General features: G+C 39.6%; 1 protein-coding gene across 1 annotated transcript in view; it reads right to left on the bottom strand.

The window, feature by feature from the left end:
• The window catches only part of PLB1 (phospholipase B1), a 77,519-nt gene that overhangs the window by 18,108 nt on the left and 38,582 nt on the right, over positions 1-20,829 (bottom strand). The window contains exons 30-46 of the mRNA XM_057371236.1: positions 20,640-20,699; positions 20,182-20,242; positions 19,395-19,453; positions 17,535-17,602; positions 16,524-16,567; positions 15,173-15,281; positions 11,383-11,434; positions 11,157-11,237; positions 9,965-10,030; positions 9,452-9,552; positions 8,544-8,625; positions 8,029-8,133; positions 6,320-6,415; positions 5,152-5,223; positions 3,473-3,544; positions 1,240-1,300; positions 484-542 (exon numbers count right to left, since the gene is read on the bottom strand). Coding sequence (XP_057227219.1) covers positions 484-542; positions 1,240-1,300; positions 3,473-3,544; positions 5,152-5,223; positions 6,320-6,415; positions 8,029-8,133; positions 8,544-8,625; positions 9,452-9,552; positions 9,965-10,030; positions 11,157-11,237; positions 11,383-11,434; positions 15,173-15,281; positions 16,524-16,567; positions 17,535-17,602; positions 19,395-19,453; positions 20,182-20,242; positions 20,640-20,699 — 1,248 coding nt within the window. The remainder of the gene's footprint in view (positions 1-483; positions 543-1,239; positions 1,301-3,472; positions 3,545-5,151; positions 5,224-6,319; positions 6,416-8,028; positions 8,134-8,543; positions 8,626-9,451; positions 9,553-9,964; positions 10,031-11,156; positions 11,238-11,382; positions 11,435-15,172; positions 15,282-16,523; positions 16,568-17,534; positions 17,603-19,394; positions 19,454-20,181; positions 20,243-20,639; positions 20,700-20,829) is intronic.

Below are 20,829 nucleotides of genomic sequence, written 5' to 3'. Positions count from 1 at the left end.
AACTGGAAAACRTCTAACCCAGAAAGCAACATCTGAAAGCAAAATTCTGGAATACAGAAGTATCAGAATTATCTGAAGTGGGAAGCATTTCATASTGCAATCAATTATTTCCAGGGGAGYTTTCAGCAAAATGTCTTATTGCATCAAAAATATCGACAGCTTTTACTTTTTTTTCATGTCAGAAGAGACTATTTCTATAAGACAGCCATTTCCCTTTTTGAAAACACTTGAATAAACTGTATGCAGCAGAGAATGGGATCCTGTTTCTGTCCTGGCCTGAATTATTCATYGCTGGATTACACAATTGCCAGTGTCACTCATATCCCTTCAGGCTATTTCTTTGCAAAGGGAACCAGGTAGATGAGTTTTGCTTTGCCAAGCCAAAGCAATTTGCTTTCTATCTGATGATGCCTGACGTGACAACATCTAGGTAGAAATCAACAACTGCTCTTCTTCTAAACATGGGAATACAGCAGCACTCACAGTCAGGGAATCTCCCAGCGCTCCTACGACTTTGATGTCAGCAGGCCGTAGCTCATGTACTAAAAACAGCAGGAGAATAAAAGCAGGATTAGTGACAATGGGCAAAATGTTGTTTGACAGAATAAACATGCAAGTCTTAGGCTCCCATCTGATGGCATTTTTGCAGAATTTGAGGTAGAAAAACCTCAAATTCTGTGTGTCAGCTAGGCAAAAGGCATGACTTCTTGCCTTTGCTTACAGCAATGTACTCAACTATACAGAAAGAAATGGAACTTAAAACAGCTTAGKTAAAAAGTGGAAACGGCCTAGATATGTTTACAGATCCTTACACACAATCTCTTTTAATTGGCTTACAGGTTTGGGTCATAGATCAATGTTTCCTATTAAAAATCTTCCTGTAAAGCCTTCTAAGTACACACAGCACTTGCACTGCACTGCTTACCAGAGTAGGTTCCAGCTTGCAAAGTCACTAACCCTCCCGGGCAATTTTAATCTGCCATGTTGCTGTATGATAAATGAGGCATATGATACATGCATATGATAAATAYGACCACGTTTATCCACAGAGAGCACATCTGCTGCCATGCAGAAYTTACTGTGAATGGCAAGACAGACTTTTCCCCTTTGCTGCAAAATATATCAGCTTTCATTGCTTACTTTCCAACTAGGATGTGTAATTCCAACATCTTACTGTTTTTAGAAACAAAAGATGAACTTTTTCCTATGTGTGATTTTAGTTTAGGTGTTCTTTCTCACCTGAATTTGGGACACGACTAGATGGAGTATGTCCAGGACACGACAGTTCACTGCCCCAATTCTGAAATGAGAAGTTACAAAATTGTTTCATCTTTTAGTTAAAAGATAATGTACAATTTATATATGGTTTAGTCATGCCTTCACCTTTAGTGAAGGGCAAAACCAAGTTAAAACACAGATCCTAGTTTGTGCCTATGTAGCTCAACCGTCTTTCACTCCTCTTTGTGGAATACTATCCAAACAATAATTACTTYTGGTGACATTTTCTAGCCAAAGCATTAAACTTTTCCAAAGGCAAAACATTTCATCTTCAAATACTGCTTATGACAAAGTGCCATAAGGAAGATTATTTTTAACTTCTCTACAGTCGAGAAATTTTGTCCATGGCTTATAAGGTGCGGTCTCCAGGTTTGAAGTCTTGCTCTTTCTCAATAGATATCAGATGCAAAAACAAATAAAAATAACAATAAAATCCCCTGCAAAGTTAGTTATAATGTTATATTAATGTATTATATTATTATTGTATTATTATATTAGCTGGTGAAAGGTCTGAACGTAAGTGCTATGAGGAGTAGCCAAGGGAACTGGGGGTGTTYAGTCTGGAGAAAAGGAGGCTCAAGGGTGACCTTATCATCCTTGAGATGGGAGTCAGCCTCTTCTCCTAGGCAACTAATGAAGGAGCAAGGGGAAATGGACTCCAGTAGCACCAGGGAAGGTTCAGATTGGATATCAGAAAAAATTTCTTCACTGAAAGAGTGGTCAAGCACTAGAACAACCTTAAATACTCTACTATTATATTATCATTCCCCATCTACCCTGCTACATGTAACCTATTCTTTCCTAGAATCTTTCAAAAAGGGCTTGTTTTTCCCGAATATAAAGTTTGAAACAACTTCAAAGCTTTAAAATTTCCGGTGAAGAAAAGTGTCAGGCTCTAAATAATTGTACTTTAACATGTATCTTTAGGTGACATAATAGTTATTAGGTATACTCCAGCTGAAGAATTTGAATGAAGCACACATTTGCAGAACACCTTAGTTCATCAGCAGAGAGAGCTGATGAATGTCCCCCTGCTGCTTTTTGGTGATGAGCAACCATACTAGCCAAAAGTCAGCCAGGGAAAAACTACAATTGTTTCAGTGGTCAGCCCATTGCAAGAGCAATGATAGCTGTACACACCAATCTAAGGGCCAGCCCTGCTGGAAGCAGGAGGTCAGACTAAGGACATCATGAGGTCCCTTCCATCTCAATTGTTCTGTGATTGCACAGTTCTACCATAGAAAAACTCTATGGATCAGTGGTCTTTGGAAAGCATGGTTGCTGTTAAAAAAAATCACACCAAATTAATCTATTCTTGTGAAAAAAAAATGTTGTAATAGGCTGCACTATCAACCATTAAAGTCTGGTTGCAGATGGACTTCTTTTTAAATCAGAGAAGAAAGCATTGCTTTACCCTCTCTCCTCTGTCACTTCAACAGTTGATGATGCTGAGATTCAGTGGAAGTCCAATAATTACCTATTGAAAGTATAACTCTAGGTCTACAGATAAAAATCCCATYTCAATGCTGCAAATTTGTGGCTTGCTAAGACAATAACTGCTGTTCTTTGTAACCCTCAAGGCACAGAGACTTTGTTAATTGGGCCAGCCATGAGCACCCCCAGTGTGTCAAAYTAACCCAGCCCATTTTCACTGCCAAGCAAACAGCTGCTCCATTTCTTCAAGTCCTGCATGCAATGTTTGTTGAACCTACCTCATGATAGTTTCTCAGTCATGGTGGAAATTAAGTCCCTTTGAAAATTCCTATCACCTTTGTATARGGTCACACATCCAATATGTAAAGGTGACTGCCCTCTACAGGTTAAGCTTACTTGAGTGTAAGGAGGTACTGCCTCCAGAATAGAATAAATAAATCTTCATCAGATTATTTGGGGGTCAGGGTTCTAAAATAACTTCTCCATACTGTGAGGAACTTGTTATCTTAATTTCTTATGCATTCTAGGTTACTTACYTTTGGTTACAGTATTGATGCACTTGCACCAATAATATCATTAATATTGTTTGGCTTTCAGGAAAACATATGTTTACACTGGGAAAAGTGGAATGCAAGGTAGAATTCTCTTTCCAAAAGTTGGCAGTAGTTTATATAATCTATAAATTCAGGATGATGTTCTAAAAGACCAGTTGGAGCTTTGCACAGTTTGCTTAAAATGCAGGAAAAGGTGCAACAATTACCTCTATTGGCTCTCTAGTGGGYTCCACAGGTGTGTAGTTGCTATTCTTGTATGTTCCCAGGAATGGACTGTTCTGGAGAGAGAGGAAACAAAAGAAAGATAAATAAGAGAAACTAGGCAATAAGCATAGGGCACAAACCACAGCAAGCGATATCTAGGTATCATATCACCAAGAAAGTAATTGCCTAAGCTGTAAAATGGGAATCTTTACTTTGAAACCATGATCCTTCCCTAAAATGCATAAAATTTGTGTATAGAACCTTATGATAAAAAYAACATGATACCAGGTGCCAGATGCCAATTGCAGTTTAAGATTTTCCTCTCCCGATGTTCCAAATYAGATTTTATTAGATGTTTAGTCCTTTCAAAAGACAATGATGCAAAAATCAAGACAAACCTGGGCAGCAGGCAGATGAAAAATTGCTTACTGAAAATACCATTCTTCCCTACAAGGGAGGCCGTAGAAATTGCATAGTTACTTTTGTCACCTAGTAATGCAGCCTGCATTCAGGAACAAGCGCAAGCAGGCTAAAAAATTTGAACTGATGCCCACTTACCTCAATTAAGAGAAATTCCAGCATCTGCATAAGGAAGTCTTAAAAAGCACTAAAATTAGAAGGCAGGCTTTTATTATACTTTAAGTTGCCTCAAAACCAATAATTTTCCATGGGTACTGTGACTGCTATCACTGACSTTTTCAAAGCACTTAGGCTTACTAAAGGCTTACCATTTGTGTAAAAGATGGCCATATATATTTTCAAGGGATATAAAACTTTGCCTACTTCTGAAAAGCAACATCTTTGAGTAAGAGTAATGAAGAGAAACAATTATAAAATCCACACTGTTTGGCACTGAAGAAGTTGCTGACTTAATATAAGCTGCTTGGAAGGAATACTGGGTAAATGAAGTAGGATCAATTTGAATGAATCTGAGGACTTCTGAAATGTGCTGGTTACTCCGCAGATTTTCCTTCTCTGACAGCATGGATGCAATACATACAAAAGCCTCGTGTATAACTTAAATGCCKGTCTCCAGAACTAGGAGCACTCAGAACTAAGCTCCCTGATCTGTTCARTACTTCAGCCTTCTTGTTGAAAACTGCAGAAGAAAGGGAGCCAATTACTGCTGCCTGCAGYGGTCATTTCCATGTGCTGGTACCTAGCAACTGTACTGCAAGTTCAGCAGCTTGTTTTGTAACTGCAGAAGCAGCTTCTAAAGAGTCTGAAGTATCCCTGTTATGGATCAGGCYAGGAAAACCAACCTGCTGCTAATTCAAGAGACAGCAGATTCTGGGTTTTCAAAGCTGCTGTGGTGCCCAAACCCCATTGATTCTGACAGGAAAGTAAATGCAGCACATTCTGTTGYTTGCTGCTTGAGCTGCCTCTGAACTTCAACAACAAACAACCTCTGTACTTCAACAACAAACAACTTCAACAAAAAACAACCTCTGCTACAACTGAAAACACACAAATCAGCATGTTGCCAATCAGTATTCATGGCACAGCAAAATGACCGCAGGACACCAGCACAGGTACATGAGAACCCCTGTTCACTCACAGCTAAGCAGAGAGCAAAGCTTTAAGTAGAATTGTTCCAGGTACACCAAACCCCTGCTCTCTGCAGCAAGCACAAGCAGCACAGCCTCCCGAYAGCCAGCTTCCAAAATGTGGGTATATTTACCTGAGCTGGACAGCCAAGGATGATGTCAGCCGAGAAATCAAATGAGTCAGCTTTCTGGCCTACAGGCTGTAACTAGAAACAAAGACAAAAGAGCCTATTTTTTAACCATGTCAGCTCATCTTAAATTTGTGTAACAATTCTGATTGAAAAAAACCCAACCTAAATATACCTTTCAAATCTATATTATGCTGCCTGTATTTGCAGACCTTGACTTACAGCCAAGGCTGAAATGCATCTACTTCTCAGGAAGAACATGGCAAMTGCAAAACAAAAGAGCAACTCTAGAAAGAAGCTTAAAATGGGAAGTGGAAAGCTACAGTGGATCAGTTTAAACTCCTGGAGGATTTTGGCAGGCACATGAAGTCCCTTGGAATTTCGCCAGAAGGCAAGGTCRTAAACTTTCTTCTCTTGCATAAAAGACATTAAGAGTCCCTCATTTTTTTRTAGCTAAGCTGCATGATGGCATCTCCAACAAAAGGCTGTTTATATGTAGAAGATAATACCAAATCTAATTAGAGGTTCTGCTTGATGATTGCAAGCAATCATGTCAGCTGTTAAAATATTACCCTGAAGTATATGGAAGTTTAAGATCCAAGATATTGACTCTGACTGCTGGGTAGTGCTCCTGCACTGYAATGCTAAGTAAAATGGGTTTGCTTAAGCAATCTTTAATGACTCATTTTTATTGAGCTTAACTCATTTCCAAAAGCAGTAAAACTGAACAGAATTAAAGCCACTTCAACTCCTAATGAGACAGTAACAACACACGGACTTAAAACAAACTTCTAAGTAATCCATTTTAAATTGACGGATGCAGTTACAATTCTTTATTTGGTGGTTTTCCATAGCAGCCGATAGAAACATCATCCTCATGAAATGTTTTCCTGCCTTGCATGAAAATGGATGAAGAAGCTGCTTGGCTGAAGTCACCCAATGACTGTCACTGTGCACTTGAGGCATCCCTCTCCTTGACACACACTCTGAGAAACAAGAGATTCTAGGCAGAGAGCAGTGCCAAAGCCAGACTGCATTTAACCAGTTAAGGAGATGGGTCCAGCACAGGTCCAGCATTTTCCAGGCCTTAATAGCAGTGCTCATTATAGAGATCATTTTAATAGTAGCCAGGTCAAGGTGAAGATCTCATTATATGCAGAGCTTGTCACCTTACCATAGCATTCCAGAGAGCCCTGGCAAGCTGAGAATGGCCTTTCTGGTTTGGATGGAAGCAGTCAGGCGAAAAGTAGGAGACATCTGGATTTCCATCCTGCAAATAAAAGCATAAAGAACACCTAAGTGTAGAAGAAGCCACACAGTTCCAATTGGGCATTGCTAAGGCCAAATCAAAACCAGTAAAGAGAAATTCATGTTACTTGTTCTCCCTGCTCCATTGAAGAAAGGTTCTGGATTATCTGGTAATACAAACGGTACTTCAACAGACCCATGAGCTACCAGAAACACCCAGCTAGAGAGGGCTATGTGCCTCCATAGACAGATTCACCCAGAAGCAGCAAAACCATCATTTTCAATCACAGGTATAGCTCCTCTTCAGATGCTGAAATAAGAATGGGTTTCTATCTTTCATTCCAGTTATCRTTAGAACTGGCACCACAAGTACCATTATGCTCTGCAGTACTTTCTGCACAGATGTGAGTTTTGAAAAGATCAAGAAGCAAGTGTTTGATGGAAGGCAGCCAGGCTGACCAAGCACACCAGAGCAGTCTCTTTTCTGAACAAAGCTTTAATACAGGTATTGGAAGATCTGAAGGAAATGGAGTTTGAAAATTTAAATAGCTTGGCTGTCACATGAATACTAAGATTAGGGTCACACATGACTGAAACAACTTTTTTGGTCAGAGTAGCTCTTCCTCAAAATTTGAGCAGGTTTGGATTCAGTGCAATTTGTCTTCCTTTTTAGAGGACTTCTACCAAAATTTCCATCATATCATTTGCCATGTTTAGAGGCAGAGTTTTCAATTCAGGAACACCAGAATGTTGTGTGAGATAAAAAATACAGAGAGCACCTTGACCTTCTTCAAATTTGAACTAATGCTTGTGAAACTATAAAAAATGTTCAGAAATATTTTGCTTCTGTTTTTGTTTCCATGTTCCCTACYCTCAGTACCAAAATCCCTAGGGATGACTTTTCATGGGCACCAACTTCACACATAACAAACAAAACAAAAGGCCTGTGAAGCTTTCAGCCAGTTTTCCAAATTTGGCCATCTTGATCTTTCAAACTTTCACCAGCTATTGGGAACATTTTCAGGATTAGACCAGTTCAATTACACCAGAGCAATCCCTGCTCAATATTTTTCCCCATCTGCCCTTAGCTCCAGGTGCATATGAAAGTATTTTCAGCTTTAGGGAAAGTTTGAGTTTTTCCCCAGTTTTCAGCTTAATGGAACTTGCCATTCAAGGAACTGAAATACACAATATACACATGAATTACATAAAACTACTTCCACAAGATCATAGGTAAACTTCCCTTTCTGTCAGACACAGAAAAATGAGTTATGTGACATAAAGGGGAACTGATGAGCAATGCAGGTATGTTGCTTTAAGAACTGTAACTTAATAACTCTGTCTTTTATTAATCATGTTGTGTTTTCAGAAAAAAAATATTTATGAACCCTTCAGAATACACATAAAYAAACCTCTTAAATCAGGTTTTGATTCATGTTCAACAGTAATTGATATTGACATAACAATATGCAAAACTAAGAACTGCTCACTATATGAAAATATGTTGTACTATACCAAAAAGCAACATCTTGCAAGAAAAGCACAGAACAAGATGAAACTATTTTGCATACAGTCTCTAMAGGTGAGATACCCATCCTTAGTCCTTTAAATGCAGAAACCACCTTTAGATGATACCTGATCAAGAGCAATCCCCACATTTTGGAGGAAAGGCTGGATGACCACTGTGAAATTTTCATGAGTGTCATATCTGCCAGATTCTACCAGTCTCTGAATGCCAAGCTGTAAGAAACAAAAAACCACAGCAATACATCAAAAACATCTGTGCATCATAACTGTTTCTTTCTTTGGGTTTTCTGAAAGCCCAGGTACTTTTGAATTTAAATAGCCACAGGCATTGGCAAAAGAGGGCTGAGATGTTGCAAAGGGGMTGAGAAGGCTGGAACAAAATACTGAAACTATTTGTCAGGGACAGGATTTTGGTGACTAAACTCCCGCCGATTAACTTCTACTAGGAAACATAATTTTTCTGAAGACTTCTGCTGCTAATCACATGATAGGCTTGGATAGCATCAAATGACCCCCTTCTTAGTTCATAGTTTGGGTAAAATACTGATATGATATGTTGCTTGGTAACCAAGAGGTCACCTCAACTGGAAATAAAGTAACTGCACCACTCTTCATAGTCATACCTGGTAAGCTTTGATGGCTTCCCTCACCATTGTTAAATTTTCTGAGTTTTCTTCTCCTGTGAGAACACAGCTACACAGATAACTGCAGGAGAGGTTGGAGGAGAAAACAGAAATAGAGTGAATTAAATACCTCATAATTCAGAAGCCACCCTTTGCCACYCAGTGCCCTCATGACATGGAAGTAATACAGGAACTGGTAGAGWGACGTTTCTCTGAAAACATGTTATTGTCCTTGCTTGGTAATTTCAAACTTGAGTCTTATTTTCTGCYTCACATGAATGATACTACTCTAAGTAACTTTGGTTTCATACCCAATTATGTCAAAGTATTGCACACTACACAGAAGATAGTTTGTTTCATTAATTACAGCCTGGCRTCCAAAGGCCCTGCAGACTGACAGAGGAGCACACCAGACCCCCTTGAAACAGAAAGCAGGTTTGTGAAATGTACTGCCTGCTTTAATTCAAGCTGATACATTTCAAACCAACAATTTCTTTTGCATTCCCAAGACAGAGAATTGGTCTCTGTCTGAAAGATCAGCAAAGAACTCAAATTACCCATTGCACTAAAACCTCTGAAACAGGGGAAACCTGTCTACTCTGCAAATACATCATGTTCCCACAAAAAGGCCTTCAAATCCAAGTGTTTGTGGACTTCAACCCCATCATGAAGAACCCTGTATCAGTAACTTTAACCCTAGCCTTTGAGGTGTACCTTACATAGAGTTCTAGATATGGAAAACTCTTAGGTCAAAGCCAGGAGAAGGAAATGCCATTAGGCAGGGTGATGTCAGCACTGCACAGGAAGTCCATAGGACTGTGCTGTTACCTTTAAACATCAGTTCAAATTATGAGAGAAGCATGGAAGAAGAATGCACACAGGACAAAAGGAAGTCAAACAAGCCTTACTCTGCCAGGTAGGTGGGGCACTGAACTGGAGTGTCYACAAATAGCCGTCTCAGAGGAAGGATGTCCACCACATCAACCAGACTCACCAGAGCTTTTGGAACCTGAAAGGTAAGTCAGACATTAGCTTAGAAGAAACTGGTTACACAGCCAACAGTGCATTTTTTTCACCCTAAAGTCCAGCCATTTGACGCCCCTTTACTTTCTCCACTCTTGGAAGGATACAAAAATTTAAAAGAATGAAAAAGCAACAAACTCCCCACCAAACTCCTGAAACTCAGCTTTTGATTCCTTTCCCACRCCATAGCTCAATGTTACTATCTGTCATTTCAGAATGCATCTCACTACTGCAGACAGACAAGACAAAAGAAAGTGGTTTTGTAGAAGTCAAGAGAATGTGTTTGGTACCAGAATGGGAAAAAAAAAGCCCAGAAAATCAAACAAATAGAAGAACTAGCATCAGTCAGTCATGTCTCAGTATGRGCTAGAATGCTGAGATAATTTCACAGTACTTGCCTCCTTGTGCAGAATATCAAGAGTTTCTTGAATCCTTTTGATGTGATTCCCAGCTGAGTAGTGATCCTGATAGAAACAGGAGAGATTACTGTCAAATGGAGACACAAGGAATTTAGGTTGGGAAGCTGGAGAATCACATTAATTCACTTCCTTTTCTGCCTTACAACACTGTGGTCAGTAGAATGTTCCTGCTTCTTTCTGGAGACTGGGGATTTTACACATACCAATTAATGTAAATCATAGRAAGGCACAGTGAAATTTAAAACCCTTAGATTTAAAACAAACCTTATTGAGTAGCAGCCTATTTAACCCAAAWCCACTGGGCCTGTCATGTAAAAATGCAGGAAGGAACCCAACCTGAATGCATGTTGAACAGCATAAACCAAGAAGCCATAAGCATGCCCACAGCCAGTTGATAAGCTCTCATAAAATTATGTGAAATCATTGCTAGTCAAGGTCATAGCTATAAATAAGGCTATAAAACTTGGCAGCAGCAGCCAAGATGCCTAGCAAGGCTCCTGCAGAAGCAGCACATTTCTCAAGCACAGAGGGTTGCAGGAGAATTGAAAATGCWCATAAGAAGTTAGCATATTAAAGGCAAGAGAGTGAAAGCTGGCAGTGAAAAGTGGCCTCTCCCTGCTGCCTGCCCACTCAACTCCCATGGTCTCCTCATGGCAGCCCTAAAGGCTTCTCCACAATCCAGAGGAGCATAACATGCAAATTAGACTGAGCACTGCAGCAACGTCCCTCACATACACATCCATACACACCTCACCTGTTCCTAGCACCGCCCTACCCTGTGAGTTATGGAGTGATGACAATTGTACGCTTGCACTGCTTTGAACTTGCACTACCATTCTTGGATGTCTAAAGARGCCAAGCTAGCAGCAGAGCAGTTACCACATCACAGGGGTGAGGCATTTCTTCCCTTCAGTATTTTGCTTATGGTCAAGACACAGTAGCCAAAGCAGTGGTTCTTATCCTGGAGTAAGCCAAAGAAAACAAAACCATCCTACTCTGTCACTGGTAACTTTTAATAYCAGGGTACTGCCAGCAACAACGCCCATCAAAACACACATCAGCCCATGCATAACTCATGTTATCTCTGTGAAGGCTTGATGGATCAACAGATCTCCCTCGATGTGTTTCTACACTAACAGTACTGTTTCAGACAACCAGTCCCACTACTCACAGGGTTTTTGCAATAGTTGCACAGATCATTGGCTCCAATGTGCACCGTTATGAGCTTCCAGTCAGCMCTGAAGTCAATCCTCTGYGCAATWAAGAAGAAAATAAYRAGTCTGAATTTCTTTAACTTTGTGATATGCATGTGTTGTCATTGCAKGTGGATCTGCTKTGTGAAGCAACMCCTATTTCTATTCATGCTGTCAGATTAAAGGAGTTGCAGACAACTTTACCTGATCATTTTTCATAAGTCTGACAAGATTTCTTGCTTGAGCTGGCAAGTGCCTGGAAAGAAGGAGAACTAGTAAGCAGAAGAAACACCCATACTGAGAGATCAACATTACACTCTTCAGACATCTTAAATCAAGTTGTCAGRTATCAGAAGGGTTGAGTGAGGACACAGTATGATACTCATGTTGCTGTGATCAAATTACAGGTTCACATCTTAGTGATAAAATCAACATCAAATCAAACTTGAATACTGATTTTACTCAAGTTCAGTAATTAATCTGGAACCATAAATTCAGCTCCTAATACAGTGCTTAGCAGCTAAAACAGCTGAAAAGCCAGACATGGAAACAGTTGTAGGCAGATGGCCTCTGTAGAGCCAGGCTGCCATCAATCTATTCCTTGTAGACTAAAAAAAAAACCCCTCAGTTCCAATACTTAGCTGACCTCTTGAGCAACATGCCCCTGAAAAGCTTAAGTTTCAGAGTCCACTGTGCACACCCTCCTCATTTTTGTAGCCTGCACCCASAGTCAGTACATAACTGTACACTATGTGAAACTGCTCTGTGCGCATAACTTTTCCAAGGTAATTAAAAATCCAAGAAACCTTCAAGATTACTCAGACAAGTTAAGATGACAGCCTTGCTGTTTTCCGACAGCCAGGTGAGCACTCTCCTTTTTTTTTGTGGATAGATAGAGATAGATAGATAGATAGATAGATAGATAGATAGATAGATAGATAGATAGATAGATAGATAGATAGATAGATAGATATCTTAAGTGCAATGAGTTTTGATTTACCTAGGCTAAATGCTTCAGCTTTATTTGACTGCCCTGACACATCAGCCTTCACATATGCACAGAGAAGAGAACAGGGTCGGAAAGCTTTGACCTTCCAGGCAGGTCTGTAGTATGGAATGAGCTGCATCTCTCTCCAGGCTCTTGTTAAAGACACTGKCTGTCTGTCATTTCTGGAAGCATTATCAGCTGACATTAATAAGCACAACACTTGTTTTGTATGGCAACCAGAGTTTAGCTTTCCTTTGCAATACTTTGTTTACTGCAGGAAAAAGAGAGGTCTCTCACCACCCTTGTCCAGCTGAATACTGATCTACACTGACATACCATCTACTGAGGAATGAGCCCTGTCATACAKCTACTTGTGACACAAGAACTACTACATGCATGCAGTGCCTATCACCATTATCCTTGTCCAATGTCATAGCCTACTTATTTATATCCCAAAGCTATCACAGGTGGTCACAATTTCCTTCTTAMTATGGAAATTCCTAAGCTACGGCACTGACTTCAATATTGACACAGAGGAAAACACCAATTATTGATTTGACAGCCCACAACATATTTGATTTCTCATGCAGCTAGTGAGGTGCTGATGCATCCTGAGCCAGTGCAGTCAGCGAGAGCTAACAAYATCTTGAATGAAGTCGTGTCAGGGATCACCCATTCCTGAAATGCAGTTTCAACCAAATTTAGATCTTGACCAATGGAAGCAGTTTSCTAATGGGAAATACACATATTCACAGTTCCTGTCACCTGTTTTCTCCTCTCACTCTTAAATTCTTAAACTGCTTTTTTCCCCCATGTGAAATCAGATATCTCAGCCATGCTCTGCTTCAGCAACATTATTCAGATCTATCCTTAACTCTATTGTGTACTCAAGCAATGAATGCAGATAGGCTTAGGAACATATTGCTGAATGAGACCTACATTACTATATTTTCATCTAGTTCACTAAAAAGCTCTTCAAARCACCCACAGATTATATTTTAAGAAACCCTTACACCTGGTTTCCATAAGCTGGTCAGGCTGCAAAATTATCTAATTTCAGAAATGYCTCAGCATCTCTGGAAAGCACTTTCCAGATGAGCACCATAAAGCAAGACAGGCYAGGTAACAATTCTTCAATACCAGCTTTAGCTGGTGGACTTTTTTGCCCTGTGAGTCATTGGAAAATGGATAGTTTTGGTTGATGAAGAATAAATGCTGGATTGCAATATCATTCCAGGRTCATATAMCTAAAGCAGGAGAACCATTTCCTTATGTTGCAATACATTTCAGTACTCAACTAGGATGAATTCATCTTAGGCACATCAAGAGCCAAAACATTATAGACACAAAAAAGTATCACAGAGCTCAGGGATATTAGCATAGTAATTTACAGGACTTTACTTTTGCACAACTTTCTGCAAAGTATTATGAGACAGAGAAACAACAGAAGACAAGCAAAATCTGGCATGATTGTTGTCGGTATCTCCTGGCTGAATGTTTACAAAACAAGGTTACAAAACAAAGAGAGCTCAATTTCATCATGTTTATCCAGTCCAGTCACTTGCAGGGGAAGAGAGAAAACTAATTGGTATAGATGAAGTAGGCAATTTTCATTACACTAACATCCATCAAATAACTTCAAACAGTTTACAAATAACTATTTAATAGCAATGCTTCTGTTGCTGCTGATACAAGCTGCCTTAACTCACAATGGTGACTTAAGAGGTTGTGGATCCTATGTCAAGTCCTTTTCAAGTCCTCCCACCCTACCAAAAAGCCTCTTTAGGCTTTAACTGATAAAGAGTACAAGACAGGCACCTAACTCACTCTTTCATGCAACAAGCAAAAGCTGGAGGTAATCTGGATATATGCTGCATACAGTATGTAATAAATTCCCATTGGTGAAATGTGCATCAGCCATTAATGTACACAGATACATTCAGCCATCACCAGGTTAAAAAATGCCTTCTATCACTTCTGGGGGGCTGTTGGATACAGCAGGGAGCCTAGCACTCTATTTCTGTCAGGAAATCCATGTATTTACTGAGATTAACAGAATGAGTCAGAAGTTACTCAAGGTCTACAGGAGAGCAATAAAAAAACCTGATAAATCCTAATAATCTTTGCTTAGATACAGCAAACTCAAATACCTCTCTTGGCTTCTGAGCATCACTTCTAAGACTCCTTCGGRAAGCAAGATGAATTTTTCTTTAAACAAACAAATTAAGTTCTGGGTAATATCACTTCACAATGTCAAATCCAGGCATGGTCTGCCAGATTCTGTGCCCAAACTATGACTGAATCCAACCAGCCATCTGTTTTGTTAATTAAACAGCATTGACTTTCAGTAAGTATCCAGGGATTTCCAGGATAAGCAATATAGCAAAGCTCAACTCACGCAGCCTCCCAGGTGTGACTAGAARCAAGGAGCCAAATTCAGATGACTGCAAGACATTACAATCCCTATTATAATGGCAGAACTGGCTGCAACTGCACCAGGTCTGCAATGCACCAAAACCCAAGTATGACCACMAGTAATTCTCTTTTCTTAAGATTCCTGTTTATTCCCTGCCTCCCTCTTGTCCACTCCTGCTTGCTTATCCAGAAACCTGAGGCCAGAATTGTGTAAGATTTCATCCTGTTTTACTCCTAGTTTCTCTTTATCAATTTRTTACACATTCAATTTCTAAACACATTCATGTTCTCAAGAGATTTATTGACTGATAAATGGATAAATRAATAGATGTTGAACAGGAAGAGTAGAAACTTCCAAACATTTTCTGCCAGTTTCTTGTTTGTGGATTTCATAACCAGGACTGTTAGTTTCATTTGAAAGTTCAGCTTTGAGATAAACCCATATATTTAACATGTTTTGAGCCAATTTCAACTCTAACTAGACTGGTTTTGCTTGCTCTTCAGAACAAGTTGTGACAGCACAYGAGACAGTTGAAAGGCAATTAGATGAAGCATCCATCACCTACAAATGTAAAACAAAAAACTACGTACTCAGCCTGTGCTCCAGGAACTGCCTGGTTAAGGAATGCGTTTGTATCATTCTCATTCCCGGTACCAGTTGAGTAGCCCGTGATGGTAACATTGAACTCTCGAAAGATGTCTGAAAAACAAAGGTGGCAGTGAAGGCAAAAACACTCCAGCTGCTCCCTGCCTACAGGGACTAGCACACACCAGCACTGCCACAGTTGTGCTCTCTGACAGCACAGCTGCTGCAGCTGCCAGTCAGCTGGATGGATTCGCCAAGCAGTGGTGAAAGGGGTCACCAGCTGGCAGTGACTCAGCAGCCTGCATGCAGTGCCCTGCACTGGCACCAGCAGATAAGATGAGCAGAGCTGAGGACTACTGTGTGCAGTTGTCTCTCATGTTGTAGTGGTTAAAGCCTAAAACAAAATTCTCAGTCATACGCTGACTTTGTGAAGTAAGCCTGAAGGRTTCTTCAGCCCAGCAGGAGCTCATTTCCAGCTAAAGGATCTGGGTCTGCTTCATTGCTGTCCAAAATCTCATTCTACTGACAAATGAGAAGAACAAAGCCTCAGATGCATGGTTCTGACAAAGCCCCACCATGTTCTCCATAGTAATTTCCAAAAGGAAGTTGACAGAGTAATTTACAGTTGAGCATGAACATGGCCACATTGTAAACTRTAAAATCTACTTTAATCTCTGAGACTGAATTTAACCACATTTTAATGATGGCTTCATCAAATGTAATACRATCCAGTGAATCAATTAATTGCTTTTTAAAATTACATTCCTGTTACATTCTGCTCAAAATAATGGTCAACACACAAAAGAAGAGTTTACTGGCACTCTTCAAATGGAACTTTATTATTACAGCTGATCCAAACTGAAACTCAGGTGGCTTTACATTGACAACGAGCTGAGCTATGAAAAGTTGTGCATTTCAGTGAAGAGAAAGTTAAAATTATTCCCATCTGGTTACTTGTATGAGTAGGCATCTTTTTTTACCAGAGGCGTACTCTATGCAAACATTTCTCTTGGAAAACATTGTGATGGAATATTTATTAAAAGCAAATGTTAAGCACATCATGACCAGGGACATAGCCAGATTAYTTAGAATTCCAAATAATACTCACCAAACAGTTGAAAAGAGACAGGAAAAAGAAAGTAACGGAATTTCTATCTGGCTTCACTTCTTTATCTCAGCTTCACTGATGAAGGCAACTTTTATTAGTCCTAGGACATTGTTTCTTTTAAAGGTAGTTCCTGTTAATTACACTAAACTAGCTTTGAGATACTTAAAAGCTCTCTATAAATTTATCAGAAATCAGTCCTTTGCATCTCTTCAGTCTTGCCATTTATGTTTAGCAAAGCATTTACTTACTAGGTAGAGTGGTCACATTCTCCAATGACTCATCTCCTCCAATACTAAAATGAGAAAGGAAAATCCCAGTCACTCATCTCTTATCTGGACACAGATAATAAGTGGAATGAAAACTTGCCACAGATCATGGGGAATAGCAAAGGTTTATTAATTTAGTAACTATCAATCTGTCAGGATCCATGGAGAGGACACAAGCGAAAGTCTGATGGGGAGAACAGGTGAGGTTTCAGCGGTGAAGATGATTGCCAGAAAGATTTAATGCACTTGCAGGTGTACAGGCTATAGTCAATCATTTATCAAGTAGCAAAAAATGCCTCACAGCTTCATTCTCAAATGATCAAGCCTTAAGCACAGYAGTTTAGAAGGTCAACTTTGAGGCCCATTCCAGCCTCATGAAGCCACTCTAAGGCAACACCAAACACAAACAGCCCTTGAGTAATAAGAAAGTTTCAGCAGTGGCTCCTTACTCTCTTCTGCATTCTGCACAGGGATATATTTCTCCAACTTTTGTTTTGACAGGACATACTGAAGTCACATTCCAGCTTACAGAAAGGGACTAATACAGCACAGAACTGCTTCAGTCATTATCAACAGAGCTACATTACAACAGCAAAACCATTCAGTCTTTTGACTGTGTGTAGCTATATGTGCCAAAAGTTCTCTGGCCAAAGAAACTGCTTCCCATGACACTACAAAAAGTTCAGAAATAGAAAACTTTGAGAAGTCTCAACCAGTTCTGACTTGTTTGTTCCACTAAATCTTCTGCAGTTTTGTACTTTTCCAACCTGACRTCCAACATAAAAATACAAACTGTTGCAAGMAGCCGAAAAGGAAAGCATGAGAAAKATCAAAAGGCTTGCTTAAAATCCACTGCTGAAAAACCACCCTTATGGCAAATCCTGGATCTTGACACACCTCCAAGAAATAGCCTGAGAAGTAACCTTTTTATCAAATATGTGACAGCTGAAAGACCCAAACCACATCTCTTCATCATCTTGGCTGAAGACTTACCTCCAAGACAATCCCCGGTATTGAGTGATCACATCCTGGAGAGTGTCTGAGGCAATTCCTGAACCAGCCTGGACATTATTTTTCATTAACCAAATGAAATAAAAGCACAGTTACTAATGCAATAGCAACTTGTATTACAAATACACAAACAAATAYAATTTGCTAATAGAATTACATAGTTGTTTTGTTTACTTTTGAATTGAATAGATRTCTTCTGAAGCTTTAAAAGGCATCTGGCTTTTCCCAAACCATTCTCCTCAAGAACACAATAATACCTTTCATATTTATTTACAAGCATCCTATTGAATATGACGCACAAAATGTATGATGAAGCTGTGGAACAAAGATTTTCTTCTCATGGGTYTAGATGAGCTAAACAACTCTTTTAATGGTGCATTACTCAACAGTGATGAAAGCATCTTAATCAAACACATAAAACTTTCTGGCTAATGATACGAAGCACTATATGAACTCAGCAGAGAAAACAAACAGGTATCAGAAAGAAGCACCATAATACATATATATAAATTTTTAAAATATTGTACTAAATGTAAACTTAAAGCAGAATAGAGCAAGGAGGAAGCACTAGAGAGTTTACCCTGAAGAGGCAAGCTACCAACTACATCCCTCCTGAAACATCTCCAGAATTCAGAACAAGAGTTCCTCCCAACTATGATTGCACAGTTTTATTTTAAATCTAGGTGCAGGTTWGTTCTTCAATACAGTACAAGACCAGGCAGCCTATTTGCTGCTACCTTAGATTAAATCATAATACTACCTTTTCTTCTAAGTATAAACTTTATTGAAACAACAGAAGATTGGTGTTCAGAACAACTATGCACAGGCCAAGTGCAGCTCTGAGATAGCAATACACCACTGCATGTTCTATAAAAGCTGGTTTTATTCCCAGCTCCTACAGACTATACTTAGCAGGAGAAACACCTGCAGGGCCCTAGATATTACAATACAGCACCACAACCATATACAGAATATCTTTCATTTGTTAATATTGCAGGTTTACATTCAAATGCTTCTATTTATTTCAGTAGCATCCTGTGTGTAGGAGTTGTAGCAACATGTCTGACAGAGAGTTGTAAAGGGTTCATGGTTTGTACCCACAATGTCTTTGTTGTTAAGGCTCAGATTCGGAGAAATCTGTGTTCCAATTACATCTTTCTGYCCAGTGTTTCCTCTGACCTGGCTGTAGAACTTTGACCAGTATGAAAACACTAAGCAGAAAGGCATAACTKGAATATAGGGTGCCTGGATTTTGAGATATATTCCTTCTTGGCTACTAAAGATAATCAGCAGCAGCAAGAACTATATCGTGTTCAAGAAATCAGCTAGGAGTTAAAACAGGTGCAACAAAAAGATTGAATATCTTCTCAAGTGCATTGAGTTAGAGGGCTCTCACCYCATATTTCCTTATCACATTAATGCTAAAATTAATAAAATGCTATTATCCAGCAATGCTTAGTTGCTTTCTGCTCCCAGAAGAACCAGCTCATCAATCCATTCCTATTCAGAAAAAAAAATTAAAAGCACAGTAACCTGAGCCTTGTGCTTTGTTGCATTTCAACAGCAAGTGATCCCTTCTGTCACCAATTCAGCAAATTACTTAGGCACCTTTCTAAAGGATTTTCCTGTGTTTTTGCTTGAGTTCTAAAGCATGTGAATACCTGCATGGGTGGCAATGAAGTGCTGGAAGACTGACACCTTTCTTGATCTAGTTGCTAGAACTATTATCATCCATGAATGAACASAACTTTGCTTCCAGGTACAGTAGCTATTTCCCCTCCACTGGAGCAAGCACATGCTTGMAATTTTACCAAGAGAACAGTAAAAACACCATCTTCTTACCGTCAAAGAATCCCCAAGGGCTGCTACAATTTTCACATCAGCTGGCTTTAGGGAATGCACTGCAAAGGAAAGGGATGTAGTAGAACTGGTTAGGAAATAGCTATTTTTTTTCTCTACTGTGTATGTGAAATATGCCGTTGTGATGCTCTGTCATGTTTTTGCRATACTCAAATGATGAATCAGAAGTTTTTCCAGCTCATCTTCTGTGATTGTAGCACCAACATATGCATATTAGTCACTATTTCAATGGTTAACTTCACTACCCAGGAAGACAGGAGAGCAAGGAGCAAATAACAGTAAGTGGCAAGCAATATCCAGCACTAAAGGGAAGGTAAAAGAATGCAAAATTATGCAAAGCTGGAACAGCACATTAAAGATATAAAAAGACTAAGAAGAAGACAATATGGAGTAATTTGAAAAACTGAATACTGTTACATGTCAGACTAACAYGAAATGAGCTGTATTCCCAGTTTCTTGTGGTAAGATTTAGGTGGAATCATTTATAAGCTATGTCAGCACTCAAATCTGAATTTTATCACGAGTTATTTTGAAGTTCTCCACTGTCAGTGAATCCAGTGAAGCTACTTAATCAGAATGCTCCCTGGCATGACAGAGTGGCTGTTACAGATGCAAGGCATTGTAWCTGTTAAGCATCTGCTGAAAAACGTGACATCCTTCCTGAGCAATGTTTTTCATAGTCCAGCAGTCATTGCAGCAAAAATTAACATTCATCTTGAAGGACAGCTGAAAGTAATTCAACCTCTCAACATAAAACAGGCAAGACTACCTGAAGTTGCCGGGGGGGAGGATGGAGACCTGTCCTCACATAGCAGCTGGCTCCCATAATTCTAAAGAGAAGAAGAAAGCTGAATAGCATTTGGTTAGCAAATACAGCCATTAGTAACTAGGATCTTCCCAGCAGAGGCCAGGTGGTTAAACTGGAGTCTCTTTAGCATGTAATTAACCAGACAGGTCTTGGTTACTCAATTCAATAACCATATTCARTATTGCTCAGAACAGCGCAGCATCCTGAACTGATAACAGTGCTGTCTGAGCASAGGCTCTTACAGGTGTTTCCAGATGCATTTTGTCTAACTCAGGGGGTACTTCCCTTCTCTGCACCAGGCACTCAGCCTCCCAAGCCCTTTTGGCCAAAGCTCGATTTCCCCTGTGCTGCAGAACATAACTCATTTGGTTACCATATAGGAACAGATGTTGCAGTGGGATGGTGATGTTGACACTTACTGGAGGTTGGTTAGGGTATGTGTAATTACTGTTCTTATATGTCCTCAGGAATGGCTCAGCCTACAAAAGAAGGCAATCTGAATCAATGCAAAGCATCAGAGGAACACATGGAGATTTCCATTCCCCAAACTTGAGTTCTCAGATGTCTGTAAATGATTAGCAGCTTGATGCAAATAGAACCCAGGGATCC

This window comes from Malurus melanocephalus, unplaced genomic scaffold (assembly GCF_030028575.1).
Source record: "Malurus melanocephalus ecotype Western Australia unplaced genomic scaffold, MMel_1.1 scaffold_5, whole genome shotgun sequence".
NCBI lineage: Eukaryota > Metazoa > Chordata > Aves > Passeriformes > Maluridae > Malurus > Malurus melanocephalus.
Note: the sequence above shows the minus strand (reverse complement) of the source record. Positions and strands in the feature narration are given on the sequence as shown.